We start from the raw sequence: 15,921 nt of genomic DNA on the forward strand, positions 1-15,921 counted from the left end.
TTTACTCACACTTCACATTTTCTATCTGTTTTCTTGAACAGGCAGCCATCTTTAAAAAGGTATTCTCCTTTCCTTTCCCTCCTTGCTTCATACTGCACATGTGTTTCATTCCCTCCCTCTATGGCAGATCCGCTTCTGATTGGCTGGTGGGCATGTGTAGCTCAGAACAGGAGACAGGATCAAGTTACAGACATGTGCATTGCTACTGAAGGCCGCTGGCAGCCTACAGGAAGGGGAGAGAGATTTTAGTGATGTCACTGTAGTCTTCACACTGCTCTAGGCTGCCAGCACCATATCTCAGAGAAGCAAGCAGGGATCTGGGAATTTAGATATGCAGTAAGTACTTAAAAAGAATGCCTTTAGACTTGCTTTTAATTTATATTAATCTTTCCTTGTCCTTTAAAACTACAATGGTAGAGGATCAGTTGTGAAGCTGTTTTGGCCAGGAGACCCTTTTTCCGAAGAAATACAAATAGCCTAGTTAATTGAGTTGACAATATTTCACTTCTTTGACTTCAATTGCAGGCAGTTTGTTACTCTTTTATTTCTTTATCGTGGTTGACATCTTTTGCCCAGGGTTATAATTGTGTACATATTTTTATTCTAATGTATATATGTACATAAGTATTCCTGGTTATGAGGATTCATAACCATTCATCTACAGTAGAAAATAATACATGACATTATTTTCTCTACAGAGCATATATTACAGATATTTGCAAATATAATAACACTGTGGATACTTTATATCTACCTCTCTTATTCTCATACTTTCAATGGGTCTGTCATCTGTTTTCTTCCTTCAGGAACTCCCTAACTAAAACTTAACCATTTCTATTAACCTATGCCAGTGCTGTTCAACTGGAGGCAATGAAAATCTTTTGGTGGGCCATATCCCAACCCACGGGCCTTTAGTTGGACACCTAGAGGTTAGGATTATGTGAGAAATTCTGATTGGTCAGTAATCATTAGATTAATTTGAGGGAAAATGTAAGGTGTGAAATGCAATTTGGAGACAGAATTGATTGACCAAGGGTAATTCAAAGGGGAGAGGATTTTGCAGCTGTTTGCTAAATTAAATACTGTCCCTATTTTCGCGGGACAGTCCCTCATTTAACAGCTCAGCCCGCAGTCCCGGATTCTTACTGAAAAGTCCCTTATTTTCCTTTTGATCTCCAGCACTGAACCCTAAAAAAGATACAAGCTTAATTAAAAAGTAGCTTCTAGCAGAGAACCCAGAAATCTTAATGACCTATACCTGAACTTAGATACATTGTTTCTCAGACTTAATTAACTAAGTGGGCTTTTGGCAGAGAGCCCAGAAAGTTAACAAGCCACACCTTCACTTCGATACAATTGTAACTAATAAGCTAAACAGTTCTCTTGGGGGGGCAGAGACTTGCAGCTTAAAGGGAAATTTCACCTGCATTAGAAAACTATAATAACACTTATAAAGACCCCAAAACCCCCAGAAATGTGTTCAAGCTTTAAATAATCTGCCCGATTTACTAAAATGGGAGTGGTATTTAGGGGGTGTGGTAAAAAATGGGCATTGTCAAAAAAGTTTTGCTGCACATGCCATTTCTTTTTGTCGCTTTTTCAATTTTTTAAATGTTGGGAGGTGTGTAAATAGAATATATTTGAGACTTTAATTTGTTATATACTGATGCTATCTTATGTGTAAATATTGTATAGAATAAATATATGATACAAGCAAGTCTCCCTGAAATAACACAGTCCTATGTTTTAGATCAAGCATGCCCTGTATATACGCAAATGTTTTATTTTTCAATGTCTTTGCTTCGGGTCTTTGTTGTTAACTGTACAATATAGCATTTGTCCTGAGTGCTAATTCTATTAAGTATGGTTAGTTGACTGCTTTACTTGAACATCTGAGCCTTTTCACCAAATAAATTTATTAGGTGCACCTGCAACTTTTTTTCTTTATTTTCTTCTTAGTTGTGCCTGCGACCCTCATTTAGTTTTACACACTGTGTTCCCCCTTCTTATTGTATAGTTACATACATAGTTACAAAGAGTTGAAAAAAGAGCAGAGTTCAACCCTTCCCAATAAACCCAGCACACACTAACCTATCTATACACTCGCATACACAAACTATATTTAACAACATCAATACTAACTGTAGATTTTAATATCACAATAGCCTTGGATACCATACTTGTTCAAGAACTCATTCAGGCCCCCTTTTAAAGGCATTAACAGGATCTGCCATTTCAACATCACTAGGAAGGGCATTCCACAACCTCACTGCCCTTACTGTGAAAAACCACCTGCACTGCTTCAAATGGAAGCTCCGTTCCTTTAATCTAAAGGGGGGCCCTCGGTGCGCTGATCGTTTTTATGGGGAAAAAAGAACATCCCCTATCTGCCTATTATCCCCTCTAATGTATTTGTACAGAGTAATCATTTCCCCTTGCAAGTGCCTTTTTTCCAGAGAAAACAACCCCAACCTTGACAGTCTAATCTCATAGTTTAAATCTTCCATCCCCTTTAGGGCTCTGGCACACGGGTAGATTAGTTGCCCGCGACAAAACTCCCTGTTCGCGGGCGACTAATCTCCCAGAGTTGGCGCCAGTTGCCATCCCACCGGCGACTTACCGGTGGGATGGCACACACGGCGGCGCGATTTCGGGAAATCGCCGAAAAAGCCTCGCAGGCAACTCGGGGAGATTAGTCGCCCACGAACAGGGAGTTTTGTCGCGGGCGACTAATCTCCCCGTGTGCCAGAGCCCTTACCAGTTTAGTTGCATGTCTCTGTACTCTCTCCAGCTCATTAATATCCTTCTTAGGGACTGGAGCCCAAAACTGCACTGCGTACTCAAGGTGAGGCCTTACCAAGGGACCTATAAAGTGGCAACATTATGTTTTCATCCCTTGAGTCAATGCCCTTTTTTATACAAGACAATATTATTTTTATTAACACATATACCCCCTAATGTGATAAGGGCATGTTATTTGCCCAGCTGCAAAAACCCATAGCAACCAAATAGAGGTTTGATTTTAAACAGGTGACCCTTAAATGCTACCCGCTGATTGGTTGCTATGGGTTACCACACTTAACATAGAGCCTTTTATTATATAACCACAATAAAGTGCATATTACAAAGCTCTTTATTATAGGTGGTATACATCAGACATAAAATAGTAATTGATGCAGATGTAGGGCACAAGGTATTCTATCATTGTTTTTTTTCCGGTATTATACAAATAGTTTTTAAACTATAAATTTAGTCAATATATAGGCTGAGCCCAAGACACCAGCACTGAAAGCAAGCAATGTTTCTACTGTTACTACTGGACCAATATGATATAAAACCAAAGATGATTTATTGTAAAGACACAAAATAAATTGTTATATACTGTATGTATTACATGCTTTCTCTCTGTGGATATTAAATTCCCAACTGTTTCGATCTCTTTTAGGTTTTCCACACTTAGCCAACAATTTTTATCCTTCATACATTCCCATAAATCAACTTGATCCTGCTGGCATTCGAAGCCCTCTACTGTCTCAGATTGGAAACCCCAGTATTTTTGAGTCGCAAAAAGGTAAGTGCATTTAGACAAATGATTAAGCTTTATGGAATTAGTTTAAAAAATTAAAAAAAAAAAAAAAAAATAATTCTAGGAAAGATTGTGTTGTGCACAATTAGATATTTTTCCCATTCATGTCGCATATCTGTGCTCTCACATTAATTAATGAGGCAGATTTAGGTTCATAAAGGAAACTCTGCATTAGTTAAACACACTCATGCAGGGTTTTGGTAAAAAAACATCGTTAGTTAAGGTATTTTTCCCTGAGAGGGCTTTTTGAATAAAACTTAAGTGCCCAAAAGCTGCCAAATTTTTTCTTTTTTAAGAAATCCTGCTCAAGAAAAAAATACCTCCGCAAATGAGGTTTTTTCCACAAAACCCCACATGAGTTCCTGGAACTCATGCAAGGTTTCTGCTGTGATCAAAAATCTGCCCCTTAGTGCTTGGAACTTTAAGAGATAAAAGAAAAAGGCCAAAATGCTATTACACTTAAGTGATTATCTGTTTATGTATTGGTAAAATACCTCTCTGATCACGTTCCACTGTCCACAGTGGTAAAATTAAGCTTCTTTCCAAGTTCTAATACCTTGGCTATTTAGATTTATCTTTTGCTGTTGGATACATGGAGAGCAGTGATTAGGGGAAAAATTACTTATTTTAAAGTAAAGCTTTCAAAGAAAATTAACAAAGCATTTATTTCTTTCAGCAATTACCAAGAGACAACCTGTATTAATTGTATTAACTTTCTAACTAAACAATATAGTAAGAAATATAAACTTACCTAAACTTTTTTTTGAAAGAATGGAGCTAAATTTCATAATTTAGTAAGTCTAATAGATTTCTTGATAATTTATCCAAAAACTGCAATAATTGTAGCCAAATTCTTTAAAATTATTAAATAAAGAAATTGTAGCAATAACTTGACAAATTCTTCAAAAGAAATAGTAAATATTTTTAGAGATTACTACTAAAAGCTTTATTTCAAATCTAACTCGGATACAAAGGGAAGAGAAGTTTTTTTTTTGTTTGTTTGTTAAGAAAATCACATTCCCCGATTACTATTTCAGAAGTTGTAAAAACTATTAGTAATATGAAAAAATTTAAAGCAGGAGGCCTGGTAACTTAAATCTGATAAACTTAAAAGCTCCTTTTTTGACATTTATTTATACAGCTTCTAAAAAAAAAAACTCTGCCATCAAGCTTAATCTCAGCATAAAATTGACCCCAAAGAAGATAAAAACCTTATATTGGATAACAGAGAAAACCCTCTGAATAATATGTTATAGGAAGCAGTAAAACAGACAATTTATTGAACAACTGGACATTTTCTATGATTATACCTATAAATACTTAAGGAAAGACATATAATAGATACAGTTTGGATACCACAAGTGATACAGTTAATAATTCAATCAAGAGAATGGTCATTTAAATTACAGTGGGAACTTTAGCCCTAAATACATTAGATGCAGTGAGAGCCTATGGGAATTTAAGTCCAGAATACATTATATACAGTGAGAGACAATGGGTCTTGCCACCCTAAATCCCCCTTTTCCTTCCAAAAAGCAGGTTACCTAAAGCCTGGAGAAGCTTTCAGTTTTGAATAGATTAAAATGAAGTCAAAGATTGTTTGAATTGCTCAAAATACTTCCATTCCCCACCTAATAGCTCTAACACAGAAGCAATAGGTGACATGACTTGGGAAATAACATTGACATTGAGATTAGCCACAACAGTTCAAGCTAGAATGCTATATTTATTCTGTAGAAAGCTTAACCATACCTGAATTAACAGCCCTAGAAGCTCCCTGTGTTTTTTTAAGATAGCAGTAGCCATTTAAGCTTGGTCTCAGTAACTTCTATGCTGCTGGTAGCACAGATTACAGCAAAGAGGGGAGGGGAAGAGAGATGGGAGGGGGAAAGAGGAGCGAGCTGTGCAGACTCATGCCGTGCCCTGAAGGATTTCCCAGAGAGAAGGAAGTCTACACAGGGGCGATTCTAGACAAATCGCCGCCTGAGGCGGCTCCTGGATGCCGCCCCCCCCCCCCCTTCTCCCCAGCGCTTACCTTCTGAGCGCAGGAGCGGGTCCGGGGGCGGTGAGATCGCTAGTGCAGAGAGCGCAATTGCGCGCTCTGCACTAGAAGAGCCGAATTTCCGGTTTAAAAACCGGAAATTCGGCTCTTAAAGTTACCAGGAGCGGCTTTTTGGTAACTGGAGCGCCCCTGAGTCTACACAAAAGAAGAAAATAAATCCTGTGTTTCTTTTGATAGAGGACTCGGCAGCTCTTCTGTGAGAATTTATGGCTGTATTTACATAGCCTTTCTGAGGGTGAAGACACATGGAGCTACTTAGTAGCAGCTACTTGTCACGGCAACAAAATGCCAGAAAATACCCTGCCATAGACAATAGTAGGAAATGCCTCTGCTAAAACACATGTAGAGTCAGTTATCAGTAAGGGCCGTGACACACTGGGAGATTAGTTGCGCTGCAACAAATCTCCGTTGTCGCGGGTGACTTATCTCCCCACAATGCCATCCCACCGGCTAGAATGTAAATCACCGGTAGGACTAATCTTCCTGTGTGTCACGGCCCTAAATGATCAGCATTGTCTATTTTTGTAGCCATGACAAGTAGCTGCTACTAGTAGCTCCATGTATTTTTTCACTAATAGAGCTTAATAAGTTTTTACCTTTTACTTCTCCTTTTAAGATAATCTCTTTAGGCTTAAGAATGGACTTAAGTACATAAACTCTGCTTTGTTTTTTGCATCTCTAGTAAAGCTTTACTGCTAAAGTGCTACATCATTTTTCTACAGTACAAATGTGTAATGTAGGTACAGTATATACTCGAGTATAAGTCTAGTTTTTCAGCACCCAAAATGTGCTGAAAAAGTCACCCTCGGCTTATACTCGAGTCGGGTGCCTTGGGTCCCTCCAGACTAGCACCCTCTCTCCTTTGTGTGCAAATTAGGCCAACCGCAACCAGACCCTCCAGTGCCCTAGGCCTAGGCTCCCACTAGCAATACTTATTTCCTCTTACATCTCCTCCGGGACCGGGTCTGCTGCCAGTTTGCCAATGTGCAATGAGCGTGGGGTAGTACTCATATTGTTTTTGTTGACTCTCTTCTCTGGTTATAGAGCTAGTTTACTGTTTTTCTTTGAAATAAATATTGCAAAAACACATACCCCACTGATGCCTCAATTAATGTAATTTTATTGGTATTTTGATTATTAAAACTTAGCGGTAGCTGCTGCATTTCCCACCCTAGGCTTATACTCGAGTCAATAAGTTTATGCAGTTTTCTTAGGTAAAATTAGGTACCTCGGCTTATATTCAGATCGGCTTATACTTGAGTATATACGGTATGCACCGAATCCAGGACTTCGTTCAGGATTTGGCCTTTTTCAGCAGGATTCAGATTTGGCTGAATCCATGCCTCTGGCCTAATCAAATCCGAATCCTTAAAATCATGTAACTTTTTGTCTCACAAACACAGAATCAGAAAATTTTTCACAGGGCTCTTCAGCCCTTCCTTAACATAATTTGCATATGCAAATTTTGATTTGGATTCAGTTTGGTATTTGGTCAAATCTTTCTCTAAAGAGTTTGGCCGAATTCTAAAATAGTGGATTCGGTTCATCCTTTGTTTAGTGTAGCTTTGGAAAGAGTACTGCTTCTCTGCATCTACAGAGAAGACCTTTTAAACGAGTATTAAAACCAGGTGCTTGATGTGCCAACCCTTCTATTGTATGTTTGTGATGTTATGTCACAAGATTTGCAGATCACCTAAAATTAACCTGTGTGGTGTTATCTTTAAATTTATCATAAGACAACACGGTCAAAAAGGATTAAAGGCTTTACGCTTTTTAGCAACTTAATTAAGGAAACTAAAGTCCTTATTAAACATTTACTGTACTAAGGGGTGTATTTATTAACATTGCAGACTAACATCGCCAGTGATATTGCCCATAGCAAACAAACAGAGCTTTGCTATTGTTTACAAACTTATAGGTGACCATTCAATTCTCATTGCTGATTGGTTTCTATGGGCAACTTCAATTGAGATTTTTGTCTCCAGTGATAATAAATACGCCCCTAAATGTGATGTTACAAGTATACAACCTCAAAATGACCATCAATGATTTCACCCCTTAAACATGCTGCCCATATTTTCCTCTATATCCATCATCTGCTGTTACCCCTAGTAGCTTCCCTTCTCCTAATTTTGCTTGCACATTATATGCTTTATAATATTGAAAATAGATGTAAATAGACCATTCATTTACAGCCACATGGCTGCTGGTCATTTGGGCTATTAAAGCTGTCCTTTGACAAAGGTACATTTACAGCTAATAATCTTGATTGATGGATTTTAATTACATGATCAGCTTATGAATCTGACTGATTCTTATGTGGTGAACTGTACATAAAATCTTTTGCTGACTTGTATTGTTTGCATAATTATACAATAATACCTATATGATATTGAATTTGACATACTTTGGTTATACTAGTGATTTTATGCTTTTTAAGTTTTATTTAATAACCCTTTTGTTTCCTTTTTTTTTTACTCTAGATGGCTTTTACTTATCTAGCCATGTTAACCAGCCATCACTACACTCTCAAACATCCATATCAAGGACTTTAGCAAATCAGGCACAGAACTCTCACCATAATGAAAAGGACACAACTGGTCACTCGCATAAATGCTCTAAAGAATCGGTGAAGGAAACCAAAGAGCGAGTTTGCAGAAATGAGCTTATGGTGACCTCATCAAGGAAAGAAGGAAGATTAACAGAGGATCCACAGGCTCGGAGTGTACTTGACTATGCTTTGGAAGGTAGACTTGAAAGTGAAAGGAAAAAAGGTGGGCAACAAAGGATATCTAAGACAGGGGAATATGTGTCTCCATATATGACCGAGCTTGTGCTAAATCATGAATCAAGTAATGTTGAAACAAAGGCTAAAAATCCACCTCAAACATCTTTGTCAAATATCTGTAACACAGGGGGCGAGCCACAGACTAAGGTGGCAGGCTATGAGCAGGATAAGTGTGCCAAAGACACCAGCAGACATGATGAAAATATGAGGCCTTCAGGACACACATATAAAGATCAAGCTAAGACTTGTCACAGTTTAGGGACCTCGGATAGAAATATCCCTATATTGTGTAGCTGTCCTTCTATACAGCCCTCTCAGACACCCTCCACATTTGCTGGACATCCCACCCGTTCTGCTGCATGTGCAGCCTTTCCTTTAGTCAAGGAGTCCGCAAGGGATCACAAGGTCACTGCACCCACTTTTGTGCCTTCAGTTGACACACGTGATGAAAGGAATGGGCCTGTACAAATTGCTTCACAGGCCCGAGATGTAAAAGGAAAAGAAGTAAATAAAGCAGGAGAAAGACCTGACGTTTCCCATCATATTTTATCTCCAGAGTACTCGTCCAATAGTGAACTCAAAAGGGTAGACGCTCTGAAGGAAAAAGGCTCTTTAATTCGGTCTAACTCCTCTTTTAAACGGGCAGCCACATCTGACTTTTTCTTAAACCACCTTGGGCATGTATCCCAAGAGAACAAGGACCTTATCAACTGTAAAGAATCTAAGGAATCAAGCAAGGTGTATGAATTGGCAGAGCTCCAGCAAAAACGTAAAGAACATTCCCATTTGAGACTGCAGGAGCAAAAATGGAAACCTTTTGAAATGGGCAACTTTGCAGCCACACAAATGACTGTTCTAGCAGCACAACATTCCCTGTCAAGCCATGCAGAAGGGGAAACAAAAAAGGTTTATTTGGACTCTCCAAGCCTACCTAGGTCTTCAGTTAGTAGTCGAAACGGTACAGAATCTTTGAATCCCTCTACTCTTGGTGAAACATCTGCCATGCAAAACCTCATTAAATATAGTGGAAGCTTTGCCAAAGAGACAGCTGCATGGCAGGGCGGTGGCAAGAAAAATGCATTTGGTGGTCTTGGGACCATGAAGTCAGATACCGTAGATTTTAATAATGTCAAGAATCAACAGTGCCTGTCACATTCAGGAGGGAAACGGGATCCTGAAAGGTCAGAAAGTGCCAAATCCTTTGGACGGGAAGTCATAGGTGCCCAGGGAGAGGTAGAAGTTCGGCACCCACCTGTAGGGATTGCTGTGGCTGTTGCTCGGCAGAAGGATAATTCCGGAAGTAAGACTGGCAGTTCTAAAGGTAGGACTTTCTTATTAACACTTTTAGCACCAGAGAACATAGTCAATAGTGCCTGCATATAAAGATCATAGTGGTGATTCTGTTAACTCTTGGAACCTCTATTTGCAAACTACATAAAATGACAGAAAATTGTGGATACATTACTGATACACAGGTGCTTGCAACTGTATGCGTTCCTTACAAATTGTGGCACGCATTAAAGAGATACTGATACAGGTATAGGACCTTTTATCCAGAATGCTGGGGACCTAGGCTATTCCGGATAAGGGGTCTTTCCGTAATTTGGATCGTCATACCTTAAGTCTACTAAAAAATCAATAAAACATTAAACCCAATAGGATTTTTTTGCATCCAGTAAGGGTTTTTTTTATATCTTGGGATCAGTTACAAGGTACTGTGTTTATTATTACAGAGAAAAAGAAAATCCGTTTTAAAATTCTGAATTATTTCATTAAAATAGAGGCTATGGGGGCAGGCTTTCCATAATTTGGAGCTTTCTGGATAACTGGTTTCTGGATAAGGGATCCCATACCTGTACCAGAAATTTAACTTATTACATCTGTAATAAAATTGTCTTTACATGCTGTTTTTATTTTGCCATAAAAGTATTTGCCCAATGCTTTTACATTACCTATCACATTCCCCATGTTTATCTGTGAGGGGGCTGCCATATTTGTGCAGCAGTAATTCATTAGCATTAGAGACTCTGACAGATTAACAATCACTTACAAAAGCAGCCCTATCACAGTGGGAAATGATCAACATGACCTATAGGTAACTTTTAGGGGGGCATTTATAAATATTCTGGTTTGGTGGTTTGAGTTTTTTTGAAATCACAACTAAACTAATTTCCAGAAATCATTCATTTATCAGTCATTTATCAAAAGATCCAAATTGAAAAAGCACAAAGGAAGAAAAATGTAGAAAAAAACACAAAACCACTTTTTGGTTTTGTTGCACAAATGACCGAGTCAAACCCTACCCCAATAAATAACCCCTAAAACCATAACGCAAAGAAAGATCTTTTGATCAGTTGTAAAATGGATATCTGCCTTTGCCTTCTACATGATCTCAACAGATTTAGGATAGTGTATTTTTGCTTTTGGATTTGTCTTGATTTTGTTGCTAAATGATGTGCCTTGGAACCCTGGATTAATAAATGTATAATTCGAAACTTCACTCAGAAGCTGATAAGTGCCCAGCCAATTGGATGTTTGTACATATGTAATTGATGGCACACATGTTGATTCCATACCCACTACGCAAAATGCATGCAGCTTTCATCAGTGTTGGTGCTTCATTGTGCTTATATGATGGTTTGTTTAATCTTGTGCCTAGTGTGCCATAGAGGAAACCAACAATTCATATTAATAAGTTATTTATGTTTTATTTTAAGATTCTGTAAGCTATCTGCACTCGTACATGGCATGCTGTGCATGCATGAGCCAGTTCAGCAGATCAATTTAATTAAACCTGTAATTAAGAAGAGAATATATCAATATCTGTTCCAGTAATGTGAGTGTGAATGTAAGAGAGGTGTCAACCTTTAAACAAGAGTAGCACACATCCCATTATCAGAACAGTGTGTGTTATGTGGCAGTATTGCTCACCGCCTACTGTACATGTTTGTGAATCCAGTGGGCAATATGCCATGGAGCACCCCACCAATACACCCACAACAAAGCACTTTGTTTTCAGTACTTGCTATTGTGGAGAGTGGGTAGGTTTTGTGTCTGTGAAGCCCTGACAAATCATGGTGTTTCATCTTAGCTCCATGAATGGTGCCATTCTCCTCAATTTATCTTTTGATACTTATGATACTTATTAATAATCCTTCAGTTTCTCCATGGGGCCCATATCAGTGCCTGTAATTTTTTTTTTTTTTTTTTTTTGAAAGTACCAAATTGAGGATCTGAAAGTAGATAGAGTTTTCCCATGGGTGGAGTTGCAAAGGAAATGTGAAATGTTGACCAGGACCAACTGAAATATTATCAGGATTACGCTCTCATATCCCCATCTTATTCTCTCATTTCCACACATAACCAATACTTTGAAATATAAAAGCACATGGATCACAATAAGATTTCAACCAAAAAAAGGCCCCATTCATTGTCCAAAACTTTCACACATCAGATAGAAGAGCTGTTTAAGCAGAATCATGTACTGAAATCCGTTTTTTAAAAAGAGCAAACAGATTTTAGATTTCATTTTGAAAATTAAGTTTTTAACTTTAGTCTTTCTGTACTGCTGTGCTGCAAATTGCACCTATGTGAACCGCTGGAAAAACTGCCAGATTTTCATGGGACTGTTCCGATTTTTAACAGCTCAGCCTGCAGTCCCAGATTCTTATTGAAAAGTCCCACATTTCCCTTTGATTTGCCTGCACTGAATGCCAAAAAAGATATAAAGTTTCTAAAACTTAATTTGATAAGTAGGTTTTTGCCAGAGAGGCCAGAATGCTCAACACCTGCACTTAGATACAACTGTAACTAATAAGCTAAACAGGTCTCTTGGGGAAGTTTAAGCTTGCAGTTTAAAGGGCGATTTCACCTTTATTAGCAAAAGTGCAATAACGTATAAAAGAAGACCACAAAACCCCGAGAAATGTGTTCAAAATTTATGAAATTGTAAAATGGGTGTGGCATTTTGGGGTGTGGTCATAAAGTGGGCGTGGTCAAGAATTTGGGGCCAGTAGCTGTTGGGGCAGCTAAAATACCCTGTGTGCCACAACACTACTAGTACAGGTGGTTACTAAAAATGCTGCATTATGTGTTTTTGGGGACAAAACCCGCATGTACTTGCTATGTCAGATAGTTTCAGTTAAAATCAGTTGGAATCAACATGGGTTGCTTTGGTTGTTTCTGCTCAATGTGGGAAAACTGCTCCTTGTGCCATTAGCTTCACACTATCTAAATTTCTGAATTAGCTTGTATACAGTATTGCTTGTTCAGAATACATGGTGTTTGTGTGTGAATATACACATACACTGTGGTGTGTTTAAACGCTTACACACCTTAGGCACCATATACTGACTATTTCCAGATGCTAAGCTAAACAAAATTGATACACACAAGTGAAACAGTAGGTTTCCTAATACAGTTGCAAGAAAAAGTATGTGAACCCTTTAGAATTACATGTATTTCTGCACAAATTGATCATAAAACAATAGACAATCACAGTCTGCTTAAACTAATACCACACAAATAATTAAATGTTTCCATGTTTTTATTGAACACACCATGTAAACATTCACAGTGCAGGTGGAAAAAGTATGTGAACCCCTAGACTAATGACATCTCCAAGAGCTAATTGGAGTGAGGTGTCAGCCAACTGGAGTCCAATCAATGAGATGAGATTGGAGGTGTTGGTTACAGCTGCCCTGCCCTATAAAAAAAAAAAACACCTGTTTTGGGTTTGCTTTTCCCAAGAAGCGTTGCCTGATGTGAATGATGCCTCGCACAAAAGAGCTCTCAGAAGACCTATGATTAAGAATTGTTGACTTTGATAAAGCTGGGAATGTTTATAAAAGTATCTCCAAAAGCCTTGCTGTTCATCAGTCCACGGTAAGACAAATTGTCTATAAATGGAGAAAGTTCAGCACTGCTGCTACTCTCCCAAGGAGTGGCCGTCCTGTAAAGATGACTGCAAGAGCACAGAGCAGAATGCTCAATGAGGTGAAGAAGAATCCTAGAGTGTCAGCTAAAGATTTACAAAAGTGTCTGGCATCTGCTAACATCCTTGTTAGCGAATCTACAATATGTAAAACACTAAACAAGAATGGATTTCATGGGAGGATACCACAGAGGAAGCCACTGCTTGGATGGATAAGAAATAAAAACTTCCCAACAGGCCTCTATAACCGTACTTTATACCAATGGAGTCAAGAAGGACTCCACAATATCTACAATTTATTGGGGGAAAACTTCACCATAATATCTCAAGCAGACATGATCAAAAAATACCCCTTCACAACACCACACATATATCTGCGAATGCAAATAATCCAGTATACAACCCAGATTGTAAAACAATTAACGGAAAAGGACAAAAACAGCCCAATAAACCAAATCTGGAAAGATAAAAACAAAAAGCAAAACACAGCGAATATATATCAAACCATTAGAACCCTAACCAACATAGACAAAGAAAAACAACATGCCTTTAAATGGACTACAGACATCCCAAATGCAAACACATCAGAAATCCTAAAGCAACACATAAAAATGATGAAACTAATTCCAGTCAGCAAATATCAAGATATGACAATACAAATTCTACATAATTCCTACTTAACCCCAGAAAGGAGATATAAAATGGGCAACCTTCAATCAGATAAATGCCTCAAATGTCACCTCCCAAAAGCCAACTTAATACACAACCTATGGTCATGTCCCAAAATACAAGACTTTTGGCATGAAATAGCCTCGTACTGGACACAGATGACGGGAAAACCCCTCCAAATAAAACAAGAATGGGCACTGTTCAGCACAACTAAATCGTATACACTCTTAGCTAAACCTGAAAAACTACTGGCAGGGAGACTGTCGTCGGCGGCCCGGAAAACAATACTACATCAATGGCTAACACCAGACATCCCATCAATAACACTAGCAAAACAAAAATTGCACCATATTTTTTACATGGACTGTCTAGAGGCAACAACAAGGAAAGAACAAATCACAGAAAATTTTTCAACACATGGCTTATATACATATCTTCCCTACCTCAGACAATTAGAAACCTCATGGTTTACACATTTAGACAAACCACATGGCATGACATAGAAACACTCAAAGAAAACCCACTTTTGACCGAAGCATCAAAGTACCTGCAAAACCTACAAACCCAAGAAACTAAGCAACAAAACAACGAACCCCCCAGGAGCCAACAAATAAACAGAATGTTGGCAACGTATCTACAGTAAGAATTAAACCCACAGAGTCCAGGATAAAAAAAGTATGAGCTAAAAGTTCAAAAGTTTGCTAAAATATGTTGAACTTAAATGTTACATCTTTCTTTCTGTCAAACTATTACTTACAAGACATGCATGTAACGACAACACATTGTTTGATGACATGAAAATAAAAACAAAGTTTAAAAACAAACAAACCACCCTCTCTACCCGATCCTGTAGCCAGTTTTCTATCCATGTGCAAATGACTTCACCAAGACCAATAGACCTTAGTTTAGAAAGCAGTCATTTGTGGGGAACGGTATCAAATGCTTTGGCAAAATCCAAATAGATTACATCTACTGCATCCCCACTGTCCAGCTTCTTACTTACCTCATCATAAAAAGCAATTAAATTGGTCTGACATGACCTGTCCTTCATAAAGCCATGCTGATTACTGCTCATAATGCCATTTTCCAGTACATAATTTTGTATGTGATCCGTTAACAAGCCTTCAAATAACTTGCCCACCGCGTATGTAAAACTTACAGCCCTATAATTGCCAGGCTGAGATCTTACTCCCTTTTTTAAATATAGAAATGACATTAGCCTTCTTCCAATCCCTAGGTACCATACCTGATGAAAGAGAGTCTGGGAATATCAGAAACAAAGGCCACTGTAAATCTGACCCTAGCTCTCTCTGTACCCGAGGGTGTATTCCATCTGGCCAAGATGCCTTGTTTACATTTATCTTGTGTAACCCTTTAAGCACCATATCCTGTGTCAAGCACTGCGTAGTTGGAGCTATTGGGTGGGACTTGGCACTCTGGCTCCTCTACTGTATACACAGAAGAAAAGAACTGGTTAAGCACATCTGCCTTTTCTGTATCCGTTGTAACCATATTGTTACTATAACTCAATAGGGCCACACCCTCAACCTGTATCTTTTTACTATTAATATACTTAAAAAACTTTTTGGGGTTAGTTTTGGCCTCTGCCGTAATGCGTTCCTCATTTTATATCTTAGCCTTCCGGATTGCTGTTTTACAACACTTGTTATAGTGTTTATATCAATTAAACGCAGCTACTGTCCCCGCTGACTTATATTTCTTAAAAGCTTTCCTTTTTTCCCCCTATTAACTTCTTTACCTCAGAGTTAAGCCACGTAGGGTGATTCTTAACACTTCTACTTTTTCTTATTAATGGAATAAATTGAGGACAGTAATGATTTAATATAATTTTAAATGACAACGATTTCTGCTCTGTGTTTTTA

At 38.3% G+C, this 15,921-nt stretch overlaps 1 protein-coding gene across 7 annotated transcripts in view; it reads left to right on the top strand.

Annotated features, from left to right (window-relative positions):
- Nucleotides 1–15,921, top strand: part of tnrc18 (zinc finger protein 469) — a 174,673-nt gene that overhangs the window by 18,451 nt on the left and 140,301 nt on the right. For all 7 annotated transcript variants that reach the window (XM_018097364.2, XM_031892867.1, XM_031892864.1 and 4 more), the window contains 2 exons: nucleotides 3,446–3,571; nucleotides 8,132–9,757. In XM_018097364.2, the coding sequence (XP_017952853.1) occupies nucleotides 3,446–3,571; nucleotides 8,132–9,757 (1,752 nt within the window). The remainder of the gene's footprint in view (nucleotides 1–3,445; nucleotides 3,572–8,131; nucleotides 9,758–15,921) is intronic.

The sequence above is a fragment of the Xenopus tropicalis genome, chromosome 9 (assembly GCF_000004195.4).
Source record: "Xenopus tropicalis strain Nigerian chromosome 9, UCB_Xtro_10.0, whole genome shotgun sequence".
In the NCBI taxonomy this organism is placed as follows: Eukaryota; Metazoa; Chordata; class Amphibia; order Anura; family Pipidae; genus Xenopus; species Xenopus tropicalis.